This window comes from Aquarana catesbeiana, linkage group LG07, assembly GCF_042186555.1.
Source record: "Aquarana catesbeiana isolate 2022-GZ linkage group LG07, ASM4218655v1, whole genome shotgun sequence".
In the NCBI taxonomy this organism is placed as follows: domain Eukaryota; kingdom Metazoa; phylum Chordata; class Amphibia; order Anura; family Ranidae; genus Aquarana; species Aquarana catesbeiana.
Window position 1 is genome coordinate 303,228,711 of NC_133330.1, and position 23,772 is coordinate 303,252,482.

Sequence of the window (23,772 nt, forward strand, 5' to 3'; positions counted from 1 at the left end):
TGGGCTTTGTGCTTGTGTGGCAGGTGTATTTGACCTACTTCTGACCTGCATTTGACCTAATTTAGGTGGCTTTTGCATTACCATAGACATGTATAGGAATGCAGCACCCATTTAACCACTTGGCGACCACCCAATATAATTTTTTTCACACAAATAGAGCTTTCTTTTGGTGGTATTTGATCACCACTGGGGTTTTTATTTTTTATTTTTTATTATATAAATGAAAAAGATTGAACATTTTGAAAAAAAACCCCAATATTTTTTACTTTCTATTATAAAACACACACACACACATATATATATATATATATATATATATATACTACATTTAGGCCAAAATGTTTAGTATTCTTCTACATGTCTTGTTAAAAAAAAAATTACAATAAGTGTATATTATTTGGATTGTGCAAAAGTTCTAGCATATACAAACTGTGATTTATATAATTGATTTTTTTGCAGCTGTAGATGCTATACTGTAATGGTGGTGATCAGCAACTTATAGTGTGACCTTGATAGGGTGGTTGTCAATCTGGTGCTAACAGACACTATCTAGGAGGGTCACTAACTCACATTGATGTTGCTGACCTTGATAGGGTGCTTTTCAATCTGGTGCTAACAGACACTATCTAGGAGGGTCACTAACTGACACTGATGTTGCTGACCTTGATAGGGTGCTTTTCAATCTGGTGCTAACAGACACTATCTAGGAGGGTCACTAACTGACACTGATGTTGCTGGCGACACTAATACAGTGATAATACTGTACACTGCCATTGTACTAATGACACTGGCTGAGAAGGGGTTAACATCTAGGGGCAATCAAGGGGTTTAATGTGTGCCTAACAATGTGTAATGTGTGCTGCTTTTACTTTCTGATCTGGCTGTTTTTTCTCCCTGCTTTTCAGGGAGAAGAAACAGCCAGATAGCTGTTTATATGCACACAAAACTCTGTGTGTGATTGGACACAGCCAATCAGCTGATTTCAGCCAAAATCATTGTGTCAGGACAGGTCTGATCATTGGAGAAGAGCACACTGAGTTACCAGCATAGATAGAGAACTGACCTCAGTGTGCTCTCCTGCTTAGTGTGGTGAGTTTTTAATTGGAATGCAAGGGAACTGGCAGCAACGCCACAGATTTCACATAAGAGAAGCAATACAAAGAGAACAGGATACTTTCTCATACAAGTACATGGTACAGCAGGCGCATATCAGAAATAGGAAGTGTTGGGGTAACAAACGCTTTAAGCAAGAAGCAGGGAACTCTCTCTGGTGGCAAAGTTAATAATACCATAATTTAATACAATAAGAAAAATATGAAATTGTATATCTGTAAAAATGAGAATATCATAAACATACTGTATTTGCAATTATAATTAAAAATAAGGAAATACAGTATGCCTTTCATTTAAAGTAGGCAGTGCAGAATATTTTACTTGAAGGCTTCTTGTTTCTTCTTGGCCGCTTCACTGGACTGGTTATACTATATTGCACAATGTGTATATTTTTCAACTTGCAATGTTATGCATGAATGCATATGTCAATACTGGCCATACTTCTGAACAATCCTTTGTTTTATGTCTGTGCTTCCTCTAGGGTTTTCTTGGAGACCTGGGTGATAGAGGGCCTCACGGACCAGATGGGAGCCCGGTAAGTATCTGCTTCATTTACAGAGCTTCAGTGTATTGCTGAAATGCTAAACCTTAAAATTGGTAACACTGGATTGTGTTTGTATAACAATTTGTAAGCTTAACTTAGCTCGGGGCAACATGAACATAATGTCCCCAAAGCCTTTGAAAGGTGCTTGTGATGAGGAGTAATTAATTCAAGGCAATAATAATTAATTTATTCCATTTAAGCAATTCCTTTCATCAGTTCACCAAATCAGTTCCGTACATCCATCATTAATCTTCATGAAATGATATGTTTCTTTTTAACGTCTGGTACACTTTTGGATCTTAAGTGAAATTACAGACTGATAATAATCATGTAAATTACTCATTTATCATATTTTAAATATGAAGTGAACCCTACTTTTAATCATTAAATAATACTTGAAATTAATGATTTGATTCTGAATGCCCTAAGGCTTTATTATTAGACACGTTGTCTGTTAAGGTTCCTATCCAGGTCATAATATATCTAGTAGTAGTTAGTCACGTTCAATGTGAACTAGTTGTATTTTTGTATCACTACAGTTTGATGTATTTGTCATTTGTTTTTCTGTAAGTCATTTAGAAATAGGGTGGTAATTTGACAGTTCATGTATTTGCCAAATGGGCTGGTCTTCTGAGCAGTATTTGGACTTTTGTGAGTTCCTGTGGGATGCATTGAGCATAACTTTTAAAAAAACATCACTATTCACCGTAATTTGGGAGTATCTGCATTGCTGCCTGGAAGCTTGGCAAAGATTGATCGCAAACTTTATTTTTTAGAATGCCAAGTGCTCAAATTTACTGTTTAAGGAAGTAACACATTTGTTACAAGTATTTAAGCACATTCAATGGTATGTATCAGTGCTTAGGACAGTCAGATACGAGAGGACAGGATCAATACAATGCATTACAACTTCTTTGTTCTCTTTAAAAAAAAAGCATACTTTCAGTGGAACTTTGCTGGCTTAATAGTGCTGGGATTGCACATCATAGAGACCTATTGTAGAACTTACCTAAATCCAAGGCAAAGGTGATAAAACTGTCTAGCTTGCCTGGTGTATGTAGTACCCACTGTCTACTGGGGCTTTGCCCATTCTCACAAGTATATAGATCATGGCCAGGCAGATTGCACATTATAGGAGACTTTTATAGATTTTACTTAAATCCCTGGCAGTAGCTGTGGAACTTTCTGTTCTACACAGTGCATTCTACTTCCAATGCTCCATCTACCTTAACATGGGTAAAGATCAAAGGCAGCCTGACCATTCAAGAACCAAGCTGCACTGATTCATACTCTTGACATCACAAACACCCACCTGCCATCAGAGTGAGCAGTAGGTACTACATTTGACTTCTGTGTAGTTCAGGTTTGGCCCTGCTGAATTAGGAAAAGAAGTGAACTTTTCTTTTTTTGCCTTGCCTGGCCATGTCTGGACACTTGTGGGCAAATTCAGCAAACTATTAAGATGACAAGGGAGGAAAACTGTTTAAAATTGGACGTATATATGGTAAGGTTAGATTTTTTTAGCCTTATTTGACATTACCTATTCTTGTTTTGTAGGGAACTGTTGGTGGTGTTGGACCTCCTGGGTTTCCTGGTTTGAGAGTAAGTATAATTCTTCAGCGTTTGTCTAATATATTTCTTATATATGTTTTAGATATTATTGTAAAGCCAAAGTTATTCTTATAAGCATGTGGCAATAGGGAATAGGTTATACCTTCTGACCCTGCAGGGCTAGAATAGCAAATTGAACAGGACTCAACTACAACTTCAACTACAGCACTCCTGTTCCTCTTCCTACACCAACAGCTGCCAGGCTGGACTACCATTCAGCCACTTGTGGATCTGAATAGGGGTGCTAGGGGTTTCACTTGAAAGATCTAGATAAAATTAACATTTCACCTGGAAAACGAAAACGAAAATCCTATTGAAAAATAAAATAAGAAAACCAACTTTGGTGCAATAATCACCTTTAGTCCAAAAAATTTCCCAGACAAAATTTTTTCTTCAACTAGATATTCTCACTCTGATGGCCAGCGACACTCGTCCCCTCATCTCCTGAACCCAGCCCTCAGCATATGACTGGACAGTGAAAAGAGAAGCAACGTAGCGATAAACTCATCTCTTTGTCACTATGCTTTCTCTTTCCTTGTCAGCACATCAACTTCTTGGTTCCTTGTGATGCTTTTTCCTTTTACGCTTCAGCTCTGCTGTACAGGGACTGCATGAGATCGATATCAGTTCAAATATAGTTACATACACTGCTTGCACTTAAGAAATACATTCTTTGATGTGTTAATGGTCACAAAGCTGCATTAATTAGTGTTTTTTATATTTGTGTAGAGGAGACTCTCAAATGAGTAACCATTATCAACATCTTTTTAGCTATCTGTATGAGGGATTATTCCCATAATCACAAATGTAAGGAGCATTTTTTCCACTGACATTAATGTACTATGACCTTAGATATAGTAATTATTAGCAGGGGTTTCCTGAGCTTTGAAAGTTATTTCAAGGGTTTTAGCATGTTAAAAGTTTTGGGGAAAGCTAGCCTAGTGATTTGCTTTACGGAAAACCTGCTATTAATGCTGACCGCACCTTCTGAGAGCTCCAGCTGTCTGGCTATCTTGCTAATTCAGTGGTTTCAGTACTTTCTGAGATACTGACAGCAAGTACAAGTATGCAGACCAGCAGTCCTAATTTCACCTTCTGCATGCTTATTCTTGTCAGTCACTGTGAAAGAATTGAAGCCAGAAAATTAGCATTTTTTTAGAAGATCTGAATTGGCAGCCTTCATATTGTTCTCAGTAGGAGCCTCATTTAAGGAGTTTGTATTCATAAGAGTTGGTATTTGTGAACAACACTTGACATTGAATTACATTCAGTTAAGTCGATATGTAAATAGTCCTCTAGTGGAAGGTGCTGACTGCTCCACAGAGGATTTGTACAGAACATTATCTTTTTTCCTGTCCACAGCGGGCTCTGCCAGCTGGCCTCCTGCCCTCTAGCTTGCTGGACTTTACACACAATCAGCCTGGAACATTTTACTAGTTTGAGACAAAAGAGTGTTACTGAGCTGCCAACACAGAACTTCCATCCCAGCTGTAGAGCTCCGGTTCATAAGAGCCCTGTGATTTATTACAACTTACAGTTCTCAGCTACTGAAACTCAAGAGGCTTGTCCGGGACTCAACAAATGAATGGTCCTTACATTTTACAAGCTGATTGAAAGATGAATTCCAAGCAGATACAAAAACCCAATGAATGCAGGTATATATAATAATAAAAAAATCACAGAAAGTACTTTCTCAGTTTGGATATCCCTCTCTTGACCTTAATTAGCCCACCCTTCCCAATCCTAGCTGCATTTTTGCTGGGTTCTTGCAGCCACGAGCCATCGCAATGTTTATGTCCATTCGAACCTAGATCATTTTTCCGCTCTCCATTCCTGCACAGTTGATCCTCTTAGCTTTCTATGGGGCCATCTTACAAGTAAGAAGTTTCCAATCCACCCTTCCCAACCCTAACTTAATACTTGCTGGGTCCTTATAGCCATGAGCCATCGCGATGTTTACATCATTCTGGGCCTGGATATTCTTACCACTCTCTATGTCTGCACAGTTGATCCTCTTAGCTTTCTGTGAGGCCATCTTCCAAGGAAGATGTTTCCAACCCCCCCTTCCCAACCCTAGCTTCAAACTTGCTGGGTCCTTACAGCCATGAGTCATTGCAATTTTTAAATCCTACCGGGCCTGGATCTTCTTACCACTCTCTATGTCTGCACAGTTGATCCTCTTAGCTTTCTGTGAGGCCATCTTCCAAGGAAGATGTTTCCTTGTGCTGACAAGGAATATGTTGCCAGTAGGAGAGAGCAGGTAAATGATCTAATCAGCGTGTTGCTACACTTTTACTGTCTAATCACAGGACTGAATGAACTGAAATATAAATCCTTTGGTAGGTAGGATAGGTCCCATAGATGTTTTTAAGCAGTGTATTTATCTCTTGGCTTGGAGTTCAGATCTAAAGGTTGCCCTGGTAAAACACATCATTTGGTCCTTAATATACAAAGTGTAAAACCATCAGTATCTATGGCCTAGATTTACATGGATGCATCTGCAGCCAAAATATGCTGGATTTACTAACAAATGTGGTTTGCTTTGGAGTGTATGCTCCAGTGTCCTAACGTGTGTTAAATAAGTGATGGCATAATATCCAAGGTGACACAACAGCGTCATTCAAATTGGAAGAATGAGGACATCCTGTAAGTGTAGGGCGTCATGGAGCTATCACTTGAAGGGGCGTAACCTTAGTACCCTGCTCCCACAGTGTAATGATGCATAGAGTGTCAATGACATCATCAAGTGATTAAGGACCAGCCAGCGCTTTAAAAGAGGAGCCCTGCATGTCATGTAAACAACCTAAAGACATCTAATAAAGGTGAGTATAATATAAATTAGAAAATAAATATAATTATAATATAAATATACTGTAATTCTAATATAAATCTAAATACAGTCAGAGAAGCCTCTGGATGAGGTATTGGGATGGAGCATAGCCTGGGGTTAGAGTTGAATTTTTTCCGACTGTATTATTTGAATTTGAATATTTTTCTATTTAGTATGCAAGGGAATATTTGAAGCCTTCTGATACTTTGGAATGAAAAACTTGGCAGACTTTGTATCATGTTAATTAGCACAGATTCCTGATATGAAAACTTTTCATTATATATATATATATATATATATATATATATATATATACACACACACACAAAAATGTGATCCAATAGGAAGGATTTTTATGGATTTGGGATTTGGCTATGGTTATCAAAAATAATCTGATGATCTTTTAATACAAAACTGTAAAAGGTGGGGCTGTAAACCAATCTTTAATACTTGATTATCTTTCTTAAACTGATCCCACCCTTGTAAAGGCTTTGAATTTAGCTTAACATCTCAAATTCTTTGCCGCACATGAAAACATGTATTATGTACATGGCGCCAAATAAACTATTTTTCACAGTCAGTTTTCTTACTGTGCATATCAGTTGTATTCTCCATATAAACTTACAATAACATCTGATAAACATGCAAAACTCATTCTAAATATACATAAACGTATAATATGCACAATGTATTACAAGAAATGCAAACATGTGTAAGCACTAAAAGTAGATCTGTAAATATATATGCTTGTAATCCCTCATGTATACAAATGGCCCATTCATGGAATTGATACACCAAGCCAAACCAGAAATATTTACAGACAAGTTATATTTTTCAACAAGCTAACAGATGCAAGCAATATCCAAACATAAATCAAACATTATATTTAAAGCTGAACTCCGGCCTTAACATTCAGTAATGCACAGTTGTAAAGGCCCCTCTCCTGTACTGAAATTGCTTACTCTGCACACAGTGAGCATCTCATAGAGTTCGTTAGATGCTGCAGCAAGTCAGATAGACTTATTATGCCTTATTCCTTGGCTGGAGGATGTCCAGAATCATCTGGCGCTTTCCTCCCCAGCCTTACTGTTTCTGGCCTGTCCCTTACATTCATTAGATTTCATGCAGTGGTGGCCGCTTCATACGGGACACAGGAGCGCCGTCTCCCTAATCTATGCGCCCGGCCCCTAATCTACATGCAGGGCACCGGACGCATGGATTTCAATGGGTTTTTTTTAAGCACATGATTAGAGCCTGAGGCTCTAATTGGCTTCAAAAAAGGGTGGGTTTGGTGCGATCTCTCAGCTCTGCATTGCCATGTGAGTACCGCCCAAAACTGGAGGCTAAGCATTACATGTGAGTGTTACCAAAGGCACTCTACCTCCTCTCAAGAGCCAGCCCACTGTTTCCCTCAGGGCTGAAGACTCTGAGAGGAGTACCGAGGCAGGGAGCTTTTTTTAGGAAGCTATGTTCAGCACCATAGCTTCCTCCTCCTGGGTTTTACGGCGGCTTCCCCTACGTCTCCTCCCTTCTCCTCCTCAGTGGCCAATAGGATCGCTTCTTCTCACTGCCAATCAGGTAACAGGTCTCAGGATCCGCTTCCTGATTGGCCGGGAGGAGAATCAGGAAGACGATAGCGAATATTAATTTGCTGTTGTCACAAAACTGGGTGGGCTCATCCTTTTTTGAAGCCAATTAGAGCCTTAGGCTCTATTCATGATTAGGGGCCGGGTGCATGGATTAGGAGCCACCCTACTGGCCCTATCCCACCAGCCTACTTACTTTTTTCCCAGCTTCTGTATTGCAGAGGGTGATTTCACCATCCTTCTACCGGGTAGACCAAATCCAGTGAGCTGATGCTCCAGCATAGTGCAGGAATGACTTCTCATGAGATCTGGGCTACAAAACATTTCTGAGGTTCTCATCGGGAGAATGGTGGGTGATGCCACCACTGCCTAGATGCCATGGGGGACTGTATATATTCTAACTTTTCTTCCCACAGGTACATCTTTGCAATACTGTTATACAGCAGAAATTAAAGGGCAGGAGACCCTGATCTAATGTGTAGATCTTGTTATTTTACTGTGAATTTGGCTTAAAAAATCCCAGATTCTGCATTTTTTTTAATTTGAGAGTATCCAATAGTTAGTGTTCCCTACCACGTGCAGTGGTTCCATTGAATGCCAAAAAGACGAGCCACTGGAAAGGTGGGTATGATACCTCTTCTGAGGGAAAGAGCTGGGAACACACCGCTCAAAGCCACCTGTGAGGATCTGATGAGCTGCTGAAGAGATCCGGGTGCTTGCCTGGTTCTCAGCCAGGGAAATCCAATGGAAACAAAGAAGAATGGCAACACATCCAGAATTAAAATCAAAAGAATTTATTGAAAGTCCATAAAATCAAGCGAACATGACAAACATCAATCCAAAAAAGGTGCTCAACGGACGCGTTTCACACAGACGTTCCTACTCATCACTGATTAAGCAGGTCTGTGTGAAACGCGTCCACTGAGCACCTTTTTTTGGATTGATGTTTGTCATGTTCACTTGATTTTATGGACTTTCAATAAACTCTTTTGATTTTACTTCTGGATGTGCCGCCATTCTTCTTTGTTTCCACATGATACTTCTATTGCAGGTCACTTTCATCTTGAGTTTTTGGGAGAAGGTGATGAGGGAGCTTAGAGAATGGTTTGGGTAATATTTTCAGACGAGGTTGGTGATGTAGCTTGGAGCAGAGCTATGGGTAGTCTTGTATGTTATATTATTTCTAATATTTTTAGTTTGGCAAATTTACACCATTGAAGGGACTGACAGAGTGGAGTCGTGGGCACTAAACAGTTGGTAGGATAAATGAGTCTAGCAACAACATGATGGACTGAAGAGGGGATAGTCTGTGTAGAAGTAGGCCAATGAGGAGGGAGTTACAGTAGTCGAGTCAAGTGATAACAAAGGAGTGAATGAGTAGCTTGGTATTGTCATTTGTATAGAAGAGGCATATTTTAGAAATGATACAGAAATGAAGGCTACAAGAATTAGATACGGTTTGAAATGGGGACTGGAAGGAGAGGACAGAGTGCAGTATTTCACCAAGCACCCTGGTATGAAGATGGGGGCGATACTGAGAGTTAGTTATGAACTTCAATGGAAAAGTCAGGTGAGGAGGCACATTGGGGAAGAAATATTATGAACTCAGTTTTGGAAAGATTGAGTTTTAGAAAACATCCATACTGATATGTTGGTTAGTAGTATAATAAAATCAGGATTTGGCAGTACTAATACTCGTGCAATCTCATATTCCACCAATTTACTCATTTTAAAACAAAGTCTTTCTTTAGCAGTGTAGAGTCAGTGATGGACAGAAACCCAGAGTGGCCAGTCATTATAAATTTTCATCAGCTTAGAGTAGGCAGACTAATGAAAACTGGGGGTGCTTTTTATATGTATGTGTCTTTGATCTGAAGTATCAGCTGCTCTCTTGTATTTCAAGTGTGCTGATAGTATTCTTGATGTTTGTATATATATCTATATATATAGATATATATAGATATATATAGATATATATAATATATATATATATATTTTTTTTTATGAAAGCTGTAAGATAGGCCACAAGTGGTAGATGATCAAGCAATAGTGAGAGCTACAAAATCTTTACATATCCGTTATTATACAACTGTGCATACATACTACGGTATTATCGTTCTCTAAATATTACCTTTACAATGCAAGAAACAGGCTCTTTAGCACCACCTGTTGACCATGATGATGTACACATCCAGCTCTGGTTGGTTTGATCTATATTTATATCAAGCCGATCATTTTTTAATATCACAGATAGGGGTTGCTAATGTATACAGGATTATATACAGAAGGTAGCCATGGTCAGATATTGTTGACTGTTTATTAAAACCTGTCACATGTGAGGCAGGATGAGTGTTGTAAAGACCCCACTGCAGGAATAACCTTTAGGGTATGTACACACTAGATCCACAGGTTTGTTTTAGTATGTTTTTTTAATTAAAGCAAAAAATGCTCCCTGTAATAGAACACTAAAGGTGTACTCATAACAGGCATGGCTGCCTTGCAGAGTGCCCAAGTATTATTCTCCCCACTTCCCCTCTGGTCTGAGCTCGCATTGTGCTGGGCCTGTGCATGCTTATTTCATCATCTTTGCAGCCAGACCACAATGATCCCTGCTTTTGTGGTCTGTAAGTGCTCAGTGATCAATGAGAGATTCATGCTTGGGCATGGTTAGCGATCACACCTAGGCGTACTGTACCAAGGTCTCTGAACCATGACCCAAACAACCCATTCCAGGCGGTCTGCTGCAAGATTTACTGAACTGTGCCTGAGCTCTCTACAAAAGCAAAAACACTACACAAACTAGCCAGGCTTACAATTCACCTGTGAGTACACCCTTACTGCTCAGCCCTCTCCTAAGCACTGTAGTTCCATCCAGAAGCCACTATCTCACTGCAGGATACAAAGTGGATCTACAGCGGGCAATAGGGAACCAGATATCTCGCACACCTAGAAGTGTGTCAGAGGGAGAAGGTTCTACTGCAGTGGTAACATTTCAAGATAGTGGAGATTTCTGAACAGGTAAGTATTACAAGTGTTCAGGCTGGGAGAAGGAGAGTAAAGGAAAGCTCAGGGATGATGCAATTAATTTTTCTTTGCCCAATAATAAACTCCGGGCATCCTGGACCATGCTTTAGCTACAGTATTGCCTGCAGTGTAGATTGCAGAATCTGGCTATGCAATGTGGCAGGAGTGACGTACTTTACTGGCTGAAGTGGATTAAAACGCCTTTAGAAAGTAAAACTATTTACATACAGTATAATATTCAGTATTAACATTTCCTCATATAAATATACAGAGAGCATTTACAAATCTTTTTTTGAAATGCAGTCTCAAAAATACAGAACTGTAAACAATTAAACATATAAAAATTACTTTCATGTAAACATCATAAGAAAAATTTAAAAAGTAGTTAACTCAAAATGTACTGCAGATTCCCTTTAAAGCACTTTATAAAATATACTAAAGAGCTTTTGGTTATGTTTGCACATTATGATGTGGTCCAAGAGACAGACATTTCCCCTGTGTAAGAGAAAACTTCCTGTCATGGCATGAAAATTTATAGTTGATCGTTTTAAAAGTTACAGGATACTATTCCAGGTTTTATGACTTTTGACCATAATGGGGTTACATTTTGTTGTTTTACTAGCTAGAAAAGTTAAATAATCTTTCTGGTTGCAATGTATTGGGCTGTTGTTTCTTCTGTAATGCACTTTGTAAAAATCTTCAATATGAATGATTTAATTCCTGCATTAACAGAGTCACTTTAGCTAGAAGGTATTAAAGCACTGTCCTCCCCCAGCAATATCCTATCTCCAGTATCATTCAACCTGTCCTCTTCGCTCATTCCCAAGACTTTCTCCCACCGGACACCCTCATCACCTCCTCCCATTCTCACTTCCAGGACTTCTCCAGAGCTTCTCCCATCTTCTGGAACTCTCTGCTTCAATCAGTCTACCTATCTCCTACTCTGTGCACATTTAGTTGATCCCTGAAAAGTCATCTCTTCATGGAAGCCTATTCTGCCTCCACCAATAAAACTGTTCTACTGCCTTCCCAATCAGCTCATCCTTCAAAGTCATTACCTTTAGTGCCACGTGCCCCTACATTTTAGATTGTGAGCTCCCATGAGCAGGACCCTCCTAATCCTCTTGTATTGAATTGTTTTGTAAATGCGCTGTCTCACTTTTTATTCAAAAACTGCACAAACTGTTGGCACAGTTTGTAAATCTTGTATTATAATGATAATAAGAATGATCCCTAAATACATACCTTTTTGGCAGGTGTCTTAAGTCTGGTCACATGATGGGGTCATCTTCCGTCTCTTTTGTCCTCAGCAGTGGGTGGGTTCTAAAACCTGTAGCGTACAGTTCTAGGACATGGCACCCTTGTCAACAGAATTCTCCTGCGAACCAAAAGCAGTTTGTTAATGCTGCCCCAGATGATTTTTCACTACAATCTGAGCGCACAGAAAGAGGGCTGAATAATGCTGGGTGTCATTCAATATAGAAGAAGACTGGGTGCTGGACATTGGTGCACTGAGTCTTTGGAGAAAAATACCAGAGATAGGGTGGATTTTGGAGCCTTCACAATGCCATGATTGTCCATATGTTTGCTCTGTCAGACCTAACGCTCAGAGAAGGGGTGTTTTTTAGGGGTCTGAACTGCCTGCCATGTCTGAGTAGGCTTTTAGAGGCAGAAAGAGGCCAGCATATTTGACCTTATATTTTAAAACCTGCTTTGTTTGAGGATCACTGCCAAATTTCAGTAATCTCCACTTTGGAGTTGATGTGGTTGTTCTGATTTTCTGTCTTTAAGTGTAACTCTGGCCTTTTCCAGATGTCTATATTTGCATGCTTGTTCCAGGTCAGTGACTTTAAGTACTGAAGTTATTATATTAGAATGGCAGCCAATTAACTTGCATTTTTATAAAGAAAGGTCAACAAAGTTAACCTCTGTACTTCCTCATTATAAATTTCCTTAAAAGGCCATACAAAGCTGACTTCCTCCACCTTGTTTGACATTTCATTAAAGGATGAACTTTGGGTAGATACTGGCAAGGTTTAATATTTCTTACAAAATCAACACTTGCATTCCCAGCTCCACCCTCCTGATTTGGCCAGTACAAAAATGATACCATTCCAGAAGAATTTTTTGTTTAGTTTACATTGCAAGGAATATAGATTTTGAGATCTCCTTACTAAATGCATAGGGGGGTGCAGCCTACAAGCAGCCTTAACATCAGTTTTGGTAGACTGATCCATTAAACTCATTGTATGTAACCATGGGACCACAGATCATTATTGTTCGATCTCTTGTCATGCAGGGAGAAGTTGGACCAGCAGGCCCATCTGGACCACCAGGGATTCCTGGTCCTCAGGTATTATAATACAATATCTATATCTGATAATTACATGTAGGGTTATGCCAACAACAAAAAATGAATTATTTTCCCTTTTAGGGCCTTCCAGGAATAATGGGACAGCTTGGACTGAAAGGTGATAAGGTGATCTAAATATTTCTATTATAAAAGTGACATATTATTACACATTAAACTCACACTTGTAAAGTTAATCACATTTGTTGAAAGAATAATTAACAACAAAGCCTTTTTGGTATGACAGACTTGGCAGAAGTTTGGAATTTTAATTCTATTTAATTCTTGAGAATTTATACAGATATTGCTGCCAGAGAACCTGCAGAAGTGTTGTTGTTATATTATGACTTACAATGATATATTATGTAGGGTGAAGTTGGATTCTCAGGTGAACCAGGAGAGTCTGGCTATCCAGGAGATAAGGTAGGTCATGCATAACAAATTAACATGAAAATGATTTTTCTGATGAAAGCTCTGTCAAGATATAATAGTCTTGGACTGAGAGCTGGCCACAATATTCCAAACAGCATCCAAAGCACCTGCTGTAATACCTTTTGGCATCAAACTGTGATTTCAGAGATGCACTTTGACACCCAATATATCAACAGAAATGAATGGGGCGCATAATGGACATGCTGATGAATGCAATCCACTGGGTTTCAAGACATTGCTCCAAATAATGTGGTTTAATGCTCATTTGCTCAAGCTCTTAGGGACAGAGTTTGCATAGCAAATATGTTCTTCCCATGTAGGTTTGATACCTCCACATATAGATTAACAGAATTCTGTACAGACACTATATGTTTATGGGATTCAGGTGTAAGTACCTTTTGAGCAGAGATTAATGTGGAGAACTCTGTAGAATATGTTGATACATAGAAAAATATGGGTTCACATGCCTTTTATTCTGAGGTGTCAAAAGAAGTCCCTAAAATACTTGTCTTACATAAAGAGCCCTAGGGCCATCCTTAAGGGAATTTATAAAACCAAATTCTTTTGATGTCAGAATTCTGACTTCTAATCTCAGAATTATTACTTTAAATCTCAGGATTGTAACTTTGAAAATTAGAATTTAGACTTTAACCTCAGGATTCTGCCTTTAATCACCAAATTCTGAGTTTTTTTTATTAACCTCCCTGGCGGTATTATTATTTCAGATTTTAGGTGCTGAAAGCGGTACAATTATTTTGCACAGAAATTTGGCGTTTTATATTATAGGCCTGTAATTCTTAGGAATAATTCACTTAAATCTGTCCAAACAAGAGTCTAGTAGACATCCCGGGTATGATAAAGTTTGAAAAACGAAATAAAAAATTATAATATAATAAATAACTATAAATAATTATACCAAATAATAATATAATAATAAGAAAAATTATTCAATAATGTAATCAAATCAAAAACACTGAAATTTGCTCAGTTGCAGAATTGTCGCTTTCGTTACTTTTATTGTTTGGTGACGGATTTCCCCACAAATCACTATCACTCAATTCTGCAAGTGATTCTAATTTATTATCACTGTTTTCTAGCTGGTCTAAAGCCACTTTTGATGTAAAGGGACAGTTTTGGTTGCTATGGACAATCTCCAGTTTCCAGGCAGAAAGAACAGTTTTTATAATATAAAACTGCATGCAGGACACTGGGCAGACCACTAGGGACAAAGGGGACGTGTAATTATTTGATACAGTACTGTAATCTGTAAGATTACAGTATAATGTATCTATACTGTGTGTTTCACTTTTTGAATTTCGCGCCAAACTCTGTCCCCGTGCGTCGCAGCGCTCGCAGGGAACGGAGCTCGGCACTGTGAATCGAGCGAGACACGGCGGCTCGCAGATCACAGCGGGGAGACATCGCAGGATCCAGGGGACAAGATAAGTATCCTCTACATGGATCCTGCGATGCGATCCCGAGTCTGGCTCGGGGATACCGCTTTTGGTATTGAAAATCCACCCCGAGCCAGACTCGGGAATACCGCCAGGGAGGTTAAGTCAGAATGCTAAAATAATAAAGTCATAAGTCTGAGTTTTAATCTCAGAATTCTAACATTTAAATCTTTGACATTATTATCTCAGCATTCTGATAAAAAAAGTGAGAATTTAGTAGGTAAAGACAGAATTGTGAGGTGGTTAAAGTCTGAATTCAAAGTTACAATTCTGAGTTTTAAAGTCAGAATTCTCAGATTAAACTTTTTTTGTCGGATTTATGATTTTTAAAGTTAGAGTTTTGAGATTAAAAGTCAGATTTCAATTTCATAAATTTTCTTTAGGCTAGCCCCAGGACTCTTTATGCAAGACTTTATTTTGGGGACTGCAAACTGGTTTTATTAGACATTTTTCTTCCCATCTTCTGTGATCTACTTAGAGTTGAAATTGAAAAGAAAGGCACACATACCTAAATTAAAATATCAGCCCCACACTGTTTCTCGTGCCCTCATTTCATAGGTGTCAAAAGAAGCCACTAAAATATTTTTCTTCCAGAAAATGTTTCTCTATGTGGACGAGCCCTGGGGTCATTCTAAAGGAAATTTATGAAACAAAATTCTGACTTTTAATCTCAAAATTCCAATAATAAAACTCAGAACTCTATTAAAACTTCAGAACTTTTAATCTCAAATTTCCGGTTGTTAATCTGAGAATTTTGACTTTGCAACTCACAAGTGTAACTTCCAAACTTAGAGTTCTGACTTTAAATTCATAATTCTGCCTTTAATCAGACAATTCTGAGGTTTTTATTAAAGTGGTTGTACACCCTGTACAACCTCTTTTACCTACAGGTAAGCCTATATTAAGGCTTACCTGTAGGTGCTGGAAATATCTCCTAAACCTCCATGGTTTAGGAGATATTTACAATAAAGCCATGCGCCAATGTCTGTGGCGCATGCGCACTTTAGAAAGGGCAGATCGTGCTGTTTCTAAAGGGGTCATGCCGTGACTGGCGGCTCCCACGCACATGCGCATGAGTGACGTCACGCGATTCCGGCCCTGGAAGGAAGAGGGGTGAAGATGGATGCTCGCTGCTAGTGGAGACAGCGGTGACATCGCAGGCTTTGGTTTCCGGTAAGTGACACATAATGGGTTTACTTCCTCTTTAAGCCAAAATGCTGAGATAAAAATTCTGAATTCTGAATTTTAATCTCAGAATTTTAACCTTAAAGTGTTATTAAAACTAAAACGTTTTTTACCTTGACGCTTTGCTTGCATTAAGGTAAAGAAAAAATTCCGTGTCTCTGTGCCCCCCCTTCCCTGTGTAAAGGGGAAGAGAGGGGAGAAGGCCATGGTCTACTTTGAGTGGAAAAAATGTCAGACTTTCTACTTCCTGCCGCATTCACCTACAGAGAAAATGAACTGCAGTTAGGAAACTCGAGTACTTAGAGCATAAAGGATTTGTTTTATTGTTAAAATCGATCTTAGTACACATACAAATCTCTGTGACACTACGTTCATTCAAATTGTTATTATTTTATCACGTTTTATCAAGTTTCCTATGATATTATCTGAAATTAAAATGTATGTGTATATATATATATATATATATATATAGTCTTGTTCTTGACTCTTTATTTTCTCAACAGGGAGTGATAGGTTTGCCAGGGCCACCAGGACCGAAAGGAAAACAAGGACCCCCGGTATGTCAGCCTGTTTTAGTTTACAAGTAAGATCAACAATAAGAATGCTAATCAGAATGTTTTTATGTAGAGTTGAGGTTTTACTTGGGGTTAGTTCATAGAAATCTCATTCAGCAATTTGTGAGAGAACTGCGGATGAAGAACTTATATTTATAAAATACAAAGAACAGGGTTCCCCCTTATGGGATTTTAATGGCCCCAGTGGTGATATAACAACCACAAACAAAATACGTATTATATATAAAAATAGACATTTATTATGCTATAAATGATTACAAAAAATACATGACATACAGATACTTGCTTCAAAAAGAAGTGGCTAATATAATTACATGACAACATGACATAATTAATTACATGACAACATGACATAATGACTGGATGTTATGAGGGTCCTGAAAGACCGCAGTATAGAATGCAGGCTTCACATCCAACACGTTTCAGAAATTACTTCCTTCTTCAGGGGTGTATCAATAGATGCAGACATTCATACTATAAATGCAAATAGATAAGGTTTAAACCAATCCACCACTGGGGCCATTAAAATCTGTTGGCCCACACTTAGTCCTCTCTATCTCAGCTCTCTCTGTATTATTTTTATTTATTATATTTATAAAAGAACTGTGCTGTCAACTAAGTGTACATGTTATCAAAATAAGACATTTTGGGAACTAAAGGCTGAATATCAGTCTATAACACCCTATGGAGGCAGGCACTTAAAAAACTGCAGTGGAGAGGAAGTAGTTTAGTCTGTACAATTGAAACAGCTGTCAATGGATGCCTTGCTCTTCTTTTTAGAGGCAACCCAGTTATCAGTAGCAGATAAATGTACCTGGGCAGAGAAACACTTTAATGTCTTGAAGTGAATCTGTGACCAAGTTACAGATATTCAAGTATTTTACATATTCCTAAAGACTCAAGGATGGGGAGCAGGGTGAGCTGAGCTGCTGAGTCACTGCTTAAAAGAGGGGAGTTGGGTGAGCTGAGCTGCTGCAAGAACAACTTGGATGTCGTCAATGCTTCTGCTGTGAAATTATCTAATGGATTTCTCCACAGCACCTGCAGTTACAGAGGACAGTGGAGGCTTGTTTTAACATTCATGGGCTACTTGTTAGGATTATGTAAAGATGTGAATGTCTATAGCCTAGCCCCAAGTTCACTTTACTATCTCTATGAGATACTTTGCAGAGTTGCAAGGGGTAGCACCAAAAGAGGGCAGAGATTCCTGCTAAGAAATTAAATTCTGTAGCATTGTAAAATGGAATGTCTTACAACTATAGCCAACACTACCAGCAAGAACTGGGTCCATGATCATATTGCTTGTTATAGCTACATGTTAAGGACCAAAAATACTTAATTTATGACTATATTTGAAGCTCAGGCATTATTAGTATTTAAATGCAGTTGACATTTCAATTAAAGTATTTGATGGTGTAGTTAGGGTCAGTGTTAAGCCCCAATAACTAGCAGAGCAAGTTTATTTATGAAGTGAGAGAGAATTCCTAATATAAAGAGAGGATTGGAGAAAATATTTAAAACGGGGATTTCTATTTCATTTGTTGGGAATGAAAATGGAAAAGAACTCTGTATAGAGGCCACTTATGTCTAACAATGGGAGTTTAGACATCTTATCCACCGGAGGCCAGCACGAAAAAGCTGGAGCTGCTCAGTTGTTTTTTTATACTCACAATTTTTACAGATTTGATCATTATAAGGTGATATAGAAAGGCACGTGGGTACAATAGCTTTTCACTTAGCTTAGTGAATGAGGTTAAGCTAACTGACACAGCTTCACCTTATTCACTTTTGAAAAGTAAGCATGCTCTACTCCTTTTGTAAACCAACCCCTTTTTGTCTGAGTTGTTGCTCTGAAGGTTTCCCTTTAGCAGAGGACCACCCTGAATAATTCAGGCTTCCCCAAAATGGAACCCCAGTAAAGGGTCAAATTCTGTGAAAGGGAGGTAGGGGGGAGAGTGAAAATTCTCAGCGATCAGTTTGTCAAATGGTCAGTTAATCAGTTATTTAACAAATTTGTCGAGGCAGGTTTAGTTTTTTCGGTAGATGTTAGAAGGTTAAACCACCTAATGGTCCATTTTGCCTAAGGGTTTACAGAAATGTTTATTGTTTCCAGGTCAGGCATTCTTAAAAAGTGGTTCCACTTAAACTATTTTTTAATTTATTTTATGTTGTAGCAAATTGCAGCATAAGATTATTAAATCTCAGGATGGGAGGGGATATGTGTAAAGCTGATTATTCTTAATTACCTGCTAAAGTTCCCTTAGCAGGTGGCCCTGTCGGCAACCTCCTGCCAGACACTATTTAATTCAAAATTGTATGGAAAATTGTTGGCTTACAGTGACTGTATCCTGCGTGACGAACAAACAAACATTACCACTTTATGGCCAACTTAAGCTGGGATCGGTATCGAAGAGATCTTATCTTTAAAGTTCTCAAGAGATCAAGGAATGGGTCACCTGATGTTATTGTACTTACCCTTCAATTATGGCTAAGTACTCACCCTTCAATATGTGGGTGCTTTCAAATATAACTGTATCATATTTCTAACATGATCGTTATTAACATTAATTTTTTTTTCAGGGAAAAATTGGCGATCGAGGACCACAGGGGTTGCCAGGCCCTCCTGGACCTGAGGTAACAACAGCATTAACCAAACAAGCATAACCATTAATTGTTGTGTTTGAAATAAATTGCCATTTTTAACATTTTTAAATTACATTTTTAACTTTGCGTTTTTTAGGAAAAGTGATTTGTGCATTGTTTAACATGAAGAACAGTAGAGTGTCGGGTCACCAAATACACAAAAATAATATATGTATAGAGATTAAAAGGTTTAAAAAAAAAAACCTTCAATAATTAATTACTCTGCATAACAGAGTTTAAGGTGACAGAAAAGAGCAATAACAGAAACACTTACTAAACTGTCATTTTGAAAGCCATGTTTAAGTTATTAGTATGTCACATGATCCGGCTTATAAGACAAATAATAAATAATGTGCAAAGTGCATTAAAGTGTATCTATAGCCAAAACTTTTTTGTTTTTCTTTGGATAGAGTAGGGAAAAATTACAGTAGAACTCCTGCCAGGGTTTATTGCTATCTATTCACTAGGTAGAATAATCTTCTTTATTTGGACAAAGAAAATAAAAAATATTACCATAGTTACCAAGACACAAAGTAATAGAAATTTCAAAACTGTCAAAAAAAAAAGTGTTCACCAGAACAAGAGGTAAAGAGAAATCCTTTACTGTGGACTCCTGTCGACAAGGACAGCTGTCTTGGAGAGGGCTCATTTTAAAGATTTACTTTTAATTTCCTGATGCTTTTTTAGGACAGGAAGTAAAGGAAAATCTTTCATTTGGACAGAGAAAACAAAACATTAAAAATGATAGGGGATGTGGCCGACCATCGCCTTTTGTTCTTGATTATTGTCTGCCTGTTGGGCTGGTTGTCCAAAAGACTTGAAGGTATCTTAGCTACCGGATGGAACACAGACTTTTGCCTCCCAGGATTCCCTTATATAGTCAGGCGACAGAAGTTGCATGTTCTTATGGTTGAATGTTGTGGCCTTTTTTTTTGTCATTTGCCTTTTGATTGTACACAAATGTAGCTTCTCTTGGCCAAATGTGACTGCCTTACAAATGCCATTTTCATTTTCTATTACTAAATATATAGGTGTTTTACCCTTCTCTAGACCATCCAAAACTAAACTGTATTTTGGCTAAAGTCATGTTAACCCATAGCAACCAATTACCAGTCTACCGATCATCGACAAATAAAAATCTAGTGGGCTGTTGGATTTTTGTATTTCATTGTTGCGTTTTGAACTGGCTTGAAAAAAAAACTCTTGTAGGGTTTTGGCTACAGTTACCTCTTAATTGTTGAGCCAGAGTAACCAAAACGACATGTTTATACTTAGCGAAAAGCACTATTACCACCCATTAACCTTTGCTAAGTTAGATTACATTATTAATAATGACTGATTACTGTTTACATTGGATAATCAGGAGCTTGCCCTGCTTGATCAGATAGTACACCACTCCTAAGAAAATAGGCGAAGAGTACATAGAAAAACACTGGAAAATATTTTTGATTTATGAGCGACTTTTAAAATAGTAAATTGACCATAGCATGTATTTCTAGTAAAAAGTAGGGTATGGTGGAATCCCAACTAAATATATACTATACAGTATATATAATAAATTGTTAATTTTAGCTCTTTTGTTTAGTTTGGAAACATTTTTTCCCTATTTTTTCACCTGGTGATCCTGCCAGTAACACACTTGCTTGTCCATAACATAGAAGAGAATGGTTCTGTAATCCACAAAGAACAATGTAGTACATAACAGTGTAGCACAGCCAAAGAACAAAGGAAGTTATCAGTTCACAGGATTTCTGGTGGGAACCACAGGTATTTTTTAACTCATCTAACTGATATAACAAAATCTTCTAATGAAATATTCAACAGAACAAAAAGGAGCAAAAAGAGAAGTTTATTGTTGGGGTTTACATACACTGTAAAAGTCATGGATCAGTATGACAGCGAGGCAGCTAGCATTTTCTGAAGGCAACATTAGCAATGGCAGCTTTCCTGTTTCCTATAAGCTAGGATTTCCTTTATTAGTTACAGGCATGTACAAAGGCTTCCTCTACTTCATGTAGCTATGAAGAAGATACTAATTATTTGCAGGGGTACCCTGGCTTTATTTCTACAACATACTTACCATCTGTTTCCCTAATCCCCTCAGGTGAGTCCATTACAGTATGCATAGTAAATCCAGATCTTCCTGTCCTCATCATGTTTTCCTACCAGATCTCCAATGTGATGAATTGTCCTCTGTGCCCCTTCTTTTGTCCTGGAGCAGGATTTGAATCCTAATAGTTTGCAAACCTCTCAAAGGAAGATGAAAATCAATACCAGACAGCTTCAGATCATCTCTGGCCATGACAATAAACTTGTTAAGTGCCTTGTACTGACCAAATTGACAGTGATCTTGGCTGTGGCTCTTAAACGCATGGCAAAATGTTCACTTGGATAAGTATTAAACATGACTGAACCTTGAGCAGGTTAAAACTTTAATCCACATCTGAGACCCGTGTCACAATTTGGAAAATGTGATTAGGGATGGAGGAGAGAGGTCAAACCCAAATCTCTATTGAAAGCAGAGTCAACCTTTAAGGCTATACTTCAGTACAACTCAAAATTAAATACCAATTATTTTTAAATACTAATTATTGGGAACTACCATTGACTTTAAAATATCAATGTTTGATTCCTCTACTACAGGGGTATCTTAGTTGCTACAGGTTAGGACTATTACTATTAAGCACAAAAATGTTTATAAAACCTAAATATGTATAGTTTTTTTTATATACTTAGGGTCTCAGTCCCCTATGCATAAATCATATTATCATTTATTTTAAACTGCTGTCCATCTCATATCCATTGTCGATTATCTGCAGTTTTGAGTCCACCTATTCTGTGCTTTTGCTAGGCAGGTATTCCCAGCTTCACCCATTTCTGGCTTCCTCCATATAAGGCAAATGTGTATTTGCCAGGACCATCTCTCTCTCAAGCATTAAAGTGGAAGTTCAGTCAAATCCCAGCTACACCCAAACTTGCTCCCACCCCAATTCTTAGCCTATTCTAACTACTCTTTGAAAGGAAAGATGTCTATACATACAGTATCTCACAAAAGTGAATTCACCCCTCACATTTTTGTAAATATTTTATTATATCTTTTTATGTGACAACACTGAAGAAATTACACTTTGCTACAATGTAAAGTAGTGAGTGTACAGCTTGTATAACAGTGTAAACTTGCTGTACCCTCAACATAACTCAACACACAGCCAATAATGTCTAAACCACTGGCAACAAAAGTGAGTACACCCCTAAGTGAAATGCTGCAGCTCAGTTTCAGGGTCTAGGCAATCTTCTTATAGCCTAGGCCATCTTTATGTAGAGCAACAATTCTTTTTTTCAGATCCTCAAAGAGTTCTTTGCTATGAGGTGCCATGTTGAACTTCCAGTGACCAGTATGAGAGAGTGAGAGCGATAACATCAAATTTAACACACCTGCTCCCCATTCACACCTGAGACCTTGTAACACTAACAAGTCACATGACATCGGGGAGGGAAAATGGCTAATTGGGCCCAATTTTGACATTTTCACTTAGGGGTGTAGTCACTTTTGTTGCCAGCGATTTAGACATTAATGGCTGTGTGTTGAGTTGTTTTGAAGGGACAGCAAATTTACACTGTTATACAAGCTGTACACTCACTACTTTACATTGTAGCAACGTTTCATTTCTTAAGTGTTGTCACATGAAAAGATATAATAAAATATTTACAAAAATGTGAGGGGTGTACTCACTTTTAAGAATGAAAAGAGGGCGCACCAACCTTGCGCATTACCCAAGTAATATTTATTAAAATAAAGAAGAAGGAAACATACCCACAAACAAGTGTATAGTAAAATCATATTAAAGTCCACAATGGACAAACAGCAACCAGGTCACCAAGACTGTGTCCAACACACCGGAAGACCTTCCAAATGGCGTTTCGAGGGGAGATCCCCTCTTCCTCAGAGCCCTCAGTGTTCCTGTTGGGTCTCCCCTGCCCCTAGGAGGGCAGCAAAGCCTGTGCATGTACTGGGAGCCATTGGAATTCCAGGCTTCTTCCACTGCCATCGCACCACCATTGAGCGCAGGAGATTTAGTTTAACTGTGTACTCACTTTTGTACCTATACTGAGGATGCTTCAGTTTGGTCACATGATTGGCTTCAAGCAGCAGCTTCAGTGTAGAGGAGGAACATCCGATAACAGATGCTCCATAATAAGCCTGTGGGTGATGTCACTGCATAGGCTCTGCAGCCATTGATGGCGAACTCTTCTCTTCACTTAATCCAGCTGCTGGGGAGATCATTTGATCGGACCAGAGCACCTTCAGAATAGGTAAGTATAGACATCTTTCCTTTTACAGGGTAGTTAGAATAGTCTGTGGGTGGGAACAGGTTTAAGTATAGTTAGGATTTAACTGAACCTCTGCTTCAAGAAAATATATAT

The 23,772-nt window shown here is 38.3% G+C and overlaps 1 protein-coding gene across 1 annotated transcript in view; it reads left to right on the top strand.

Moving 5' to 3' along the window:
- COL24A1 (collagen type XXIV alpha 1 chain) overlaps window positions 1-23,772 on the top strand; it is a 418,688-nt gene that overhangs the window by 225,670 nt on the left and 169,246 nt on the right. The window contains exons 13-19 of the mRNA XM_073593602.1: window positions 1,595-1,648; window positions 3,215-3,259; window positions 13,008-13,061; window positions 13,143-13,187; window positions 13,428-13,481; window positions 16,633-16,686; window positions 19,285-19,338. Coding sequence (XP_073449703.1) covers window positions 1,595-1,648; window positions 3,215-3,259; window positions 13,008-13,061; window positions 13,143-13,187; window positions 13,428-13,481; window positions 16,633-16,686; window positions 19,285-19,338 — 360 coding nt within the window. The remainder of the gene's footprint in view (window positions 1-1,594; window positions 1,649-3,214; window positions 3,260-13,007; window positions 13,062-13,142; window positions 13,188-13,427; window positions 13,482-16,632; window positions 16,687-19,284; window positions 19,339-23,772) is intronic.